The 5064-nt window shown below is 38.3% G+C and overlaps 1 protein-coding gene across 1 annotated transcript; it reads right to left on the bottom strand.

Moving 5' to 3' along the window:
- Positions 1-940: 940 nt before the first annotated feature.
- Positions 941-2691, bottom strand: LOC127627086 (noggin-3-like). Its single transcript, XM_052103326.1, has one exon. It carries the CDS (start codon positions 2216-2218, stop codon positions 1544-1546), a length of 675 nt encoding a protein of 224 aa, XP_051959286.1. The 5' UTR covers positions 2219-2691; the 3' UTR covers positions 941-1543.
- Between the last annotated feature and the right edge of the window lie 2373 nt (positions 2692-5064).

Raw genomic sequence — 5064 nt, 5'->3', positions numbered from 1 at the left:
TATGCATTATGCATTGCAAAGAGAAAGAAAGAAAGAAAGAAAAGTTACTTTGCAAAACCAAATTATGCCAGACTGTGTCCTTGTGGATTTAGTCCAAACCTATGCAATACTTATTTATGTGTGAGCAAACCCCTTAACTGGAACTACTTCATACTATTCAAGCAGTGTCACTCTTTTGGCATGAGGGAAAGTTTAATTTTGGTTTGAACGCTGTGCATTAACTATTACGTGATAGCTTTTGTATGCATAACTTTGCATGATCCCTGTTGCGCTTGCTACTAACACTTCTAAAAATATGTCAGCTTTACTGTAAGTCAGCGAGCTGTAAAATGACATTATTTTCCTGTGCTATACTGGAATGCTGCAGTTCAATATTTAAAATGCCTTTAGAATGCTTTCATATTGAGTGAAATAGAAAATAGGCAAAGCCATCTTTGTGACGTTTGTGAAATAAGGGGTATAGAATAGAACTGTAGTATCTTCATTTTTTTGCGAAGTCAAGTTGTTCTTTTCATGCCAATAGACTTAAGGCAGCAGACAGAGAAGAGAATGTTTTTACATGTGATCATCCATCCAGCATGTGTTTCAGGCGCCACATAGATTAAATGAAAGAATCTGAAAATGAAGGTCTTTAACTTTTAATCCTTTTACAAAGACCCTTCAGACTGTCTGAGGACCGAATGGCGTCTCAGAGGGAAAAAAACAAAGGAACTGATCCACTCCTTCTGAGGAATACGAATTACCAATTGTCCATTATGGTCCAGACTTGACTTCATAAGTCAAATTAAAATAACATCACCTCCATTAACATCACATCAGAATTGAGTCTTTATAAATAGCAGCATGGGGATTTTACTGCATGAGGTTCATGCTAAGTAACATCAGAAACAGCATATGTACAGTAGCGGCATGAAATAAGCAAAAACAATGCCATTTTTAGTGGTTTTATTTTAAATGCATTTTGACTACATGGACATGAAGAATAAATAGAAGTTTCTTTTAATTTACATGAGCATTTATTTTCCATTCCCCTTATATTTACAGCACACCGAGACTGTAATCTATATTCTCCCGTCTGAGAAGTATAAAGATAAAGGCTTTTTTTTTTCCGAATAATGGAAAAAGCTTGGAATTCCTTCAATAAACGCACTTTGATTTTTCGCAATGCGAAATGTTCTTCACATAAATATGTATAAAGTTACATTACAACCAAATGATGCTTAACAATTACAGTAGACACTGATTATTATAGGCAAATACTGACCTTTCTTTATACAAATTCATCTGGTACCACTTTACATTACAGTGGCCATGTTAAACATATTACTATAATTCATTTCTATAGTAATAATAATAAAATGTGATACAAGCAGCTCCACAAAATAATTACACATAAAGTACATGTAGTTCATCAGTTTTTCTCTGTACTTTACACAGTAACATGAACACCAATGTAAAGTGTAACCTAAATTGGCACCACATATACATCAAATGTACATTCCTATATTGGACAGTGCATGTGAAGATGAGTATGTAGCTTATTTCAGTTCGGGCAGGAGCATTTGCACTCTGATATAATGGGGTACTGTAATGTTATCCAAGCACATTTGAGGCCACCCTTTCTCTGCATGCACCTCCACCTCAAAACCGTAAAATGGGTCGATTTGGCAGGTTTGCAAACCATCCCTTCTGGAACTGAACAAGACCTTTTACTGTAGCAGCTGCCCACCTTAACATAGCGGGGCCAGAATCTGTTCCCCAGGTCCTGCCATGTATGCATCACCGGGCAGAAGGCATAGGACCACAGCCACAGCTGAAGTCTCCTTCTGAGTTTCTTACTGGGCTTGTGTTTCTTCCCATGCTGGATCTCAAAGTCCATGGCTTTGATTTCTTTGGGCATGGTGCCAGTGGGACGCTGTTTCATGATCTCTGATTCGTTCAGGTCGTCCTGTCCTGCGTATTTGTCCTCTGGAGGAGTGATGGACATGAAGTTCTGGTCAAAGTGACTACCCAGTATGGCTCTAAGTTCGGTTTCGTTCAGATCCCTCTCCTTAGGGTCCAGTACTGGATCTGGGTCCTCCTTGAGTTCCACTATGGGCAGATTGTCACTGGGAATGGGACGGAGGAGGTAGTAATGTTGGCACATTCCTTCTTCTATCCTGAATCCGAGGGAGAAAATTAGTACATATATAGTCAGAAAATGTGGCACGTTATCCATCTTTCAGCCGTGGATGGCAGATATTAGCGTAATCCTTGCGCTTGAGTGTTCGCTTTGAGTTTTGGAGAGATGCGAGCGCGCAAACTCCAGTGCGCGCAGTCCTCGAAATAACTGCCTACAAAGTGTTCATTCAATTCAAACGGCACTATCCCTAATATCACTTCGCACGTAAATATTATCAAATAAATCCGTGTATAAATATGAACTTTATAGTCATGACGCGCGTCTCTGAGGTCCAGGTTCTGCTTTTACGCACAGGTTCCCATCAGCAGAAGGGCTCATGACAGCATCAGACCATCAACCAGACCCGGTCTCCTCGTTGTGAGTGTGAGCATACCCCGCTCCTCGCATCTGAATCCGGAGTCCTGATGTCTGGGTATCCGCATGGTTTCTGGCGATGTGCGCCGAACTGATAATTACCTGGCTCGTCTGATTTATTCTCACGGGTCGAGATACAACCCAAAGACCCATTCTCAATTGTGGGTCTGTTGCCAGTGCTCAACAACACCTCCTTCTATTTAGAGAGGGGGTGGGATGGGCTGGGACAGGAGGCGTATAGAGTGGGTGGGGTATAAGGGGGTCCAGAACTGCGGTCAAACCAGTCGCGGTTTGGAATTTCACGGTCATGCCAGCCTCAACTATAATCTGATCGAGTGCCTATTAGTAGAAATACGGTAAACTGTACTTTTTGACTGTAATGCCACTGAATTAGATTGCGAGAGCCCTCTGCCGGTGTCATGCCGATATCTGACTCCCTAGTATGGTTAGGGGAGAGTGTCTGGATGGATTTAGGGAGAGGGACCAGGTAGCGAGGAGTAAAGAGTCTGTCTTGGAGTCAGATTTCGGCCAAAACCGGTACATGCAAAAACGGATGACATGTGAAAATATGCATGATAGCTGTGGACGACTTGGAAACGAATGGGTAGAATCTCTGTAAACTTGGAAAACTAGAACTTGTAAAATTGACAAACAGCTATACGGCCCATTCATTTATTATAAACAGTTGTAACACTTTTTTCTTTTTGCTTACTACACAACAAAAATACTTACTGCATATATACTGACCAGAATAACATGCAATCTTTCATCTATCTATCTATCTATCTATCTATCTATCTATCTATCTATCTATCTATCTATCTATCTATCTATCTATCTATCTATCTATCTATCTATCTATCTATCTGTCTGTCTATCTGTCTATCTGTCTGTCTGTCTGTCTGTCTGTCTGTCCAGACCTATGTATAATACTGTATGTATCCGTCTGCCTTTCTACCTATTAATTCATTCATTTATTTGTCTGGCTTACTTATCTAAGATTTCTGACTGAATAAAAGCTAGCTCTAGAGGGAGCATTTGCTACCAGGTTTCTTATGGCACGGGAATAGTTGTTACACAGTGTTACGTCTGTCCCCTGCTGAGCAACTTGCATGTTTGTCTGTTTTTCTCAGTGACTTTACATCCTAACATGTTCAAAAATCTGTTCATTTACATACACAATACAATAAATACAACAGGGAAAGTTTCCTTTTGTGGTCATTCAGTAATAATTATTTTGAAAATTAATAAATGCACCCCCAATAAAGATCTCTAAAAATGTCTCACCAATATGGACTCTTTACATTTTCCACACAGAGAGAGGACGCTAATATGAATATGCAACCTGATAATGACAGTTCAAAATTGTATTAGAAAGGAAATATTTATAGTATTATAGCTGTACTCCATTACAACTGTATTCGGTCTACCCTAAACTAAACACTGTGCTTTATGTGGAAACAGATAATGTAACTGGTTTTATTCTAGTAAATAATTCTATTTAATTTGACTGAATTTACCTGACAAATTAAGTTACACCAACAAAAGTAATTGTTAGATTAAGTAGCAATTGATTCTTGAGGTATCAATTGCAGGTTACCTCTTTTTTCAGTGTATGCATGTATGTTTATGGGCCAATATGTTTTGCAATGTGTATAAGTACAGTAAAGCAGGGTCCACAATTTGATTAGATTTTTAAATATTTAAAACTGGATATACACAGAAAGTATTAGGACTTGAAACACATTATGACGTTACAGTTTTTCCTCAATCATTTCGGCTAATATTTTTAAACAGTTTTAACATTCTCTAAACTGTAAGTGCAATTGTCACAACTGTTTTATGGGACAACACAACTCTATTGCATGTCTGCAAAATGTAGTAACTCACCCAAAACATTTAATTCATGCTTCAAAATGAGTTATTGTGTCAGTAAATTTGCCAATGCCATTAAAATGAAAAGTTTTTTTGTCATCATTTGAGCCTCTTCTGTGTCTTCTTTCCTCTTCCACCCTGCTGTCCTCTTTCTTTCCGCTCACCATCATTTCAACATCTCCATTTGGTCTTTCCTCAACTCATTCAATGCAGTGCTCACCCCTGAAAGAGTTGAGAAAACCGTCCTCTTTTCTCTTCTTCCTCCTATTTTTTTCTTCCTTTACCCACTCTACCTCTTCTCATTTTGCACATCTTCTTCATGTCCTCTTCTTCTTCTTCTTTCTCATTGTTTGTTTGCTCTGAATTTAGACCACTTTTATAGATAGCAAAGTCATGATAGTTGTGTGAAACATTTTGTGAATTGCATTTTCTTTGCTGTGTGCATTAATAACACAGCATATATCAATATGAAGGCATTTGACAACCTGAGGTGCATTTGAGAGTATGACTTTAATTTAGTTGTTTATGTTAACTGTTTTAAAAGCATGAATTTTAGATCAGAGAAATTTGCATTTAGTTATTGTGCAAAATGAAGTCAGTTACAAATGTGCCAAAGCACGTGCAATTTTGTTAAATTAATAAGAAATTCAAAT

Source organism: Xyrauchen texanus, chromosome 33, assembly GCF_025860055.1.
Source record: "Xyrauchen texanus isolate HMW12.3.18 chromosome 33, RBS_HiC_50CHRs, whole genome shotgun sequence".
Classification (NCBI taxonomy): Eukaryota; Metazoa; Chordata; class Actinopteri; order Cypriniformes; family Catostomidae; genus Xyrauchen; species Xyrauchen texanus.
This window is presented reverse-complemented; position numbering and strand designations above follow the sequence as displayed.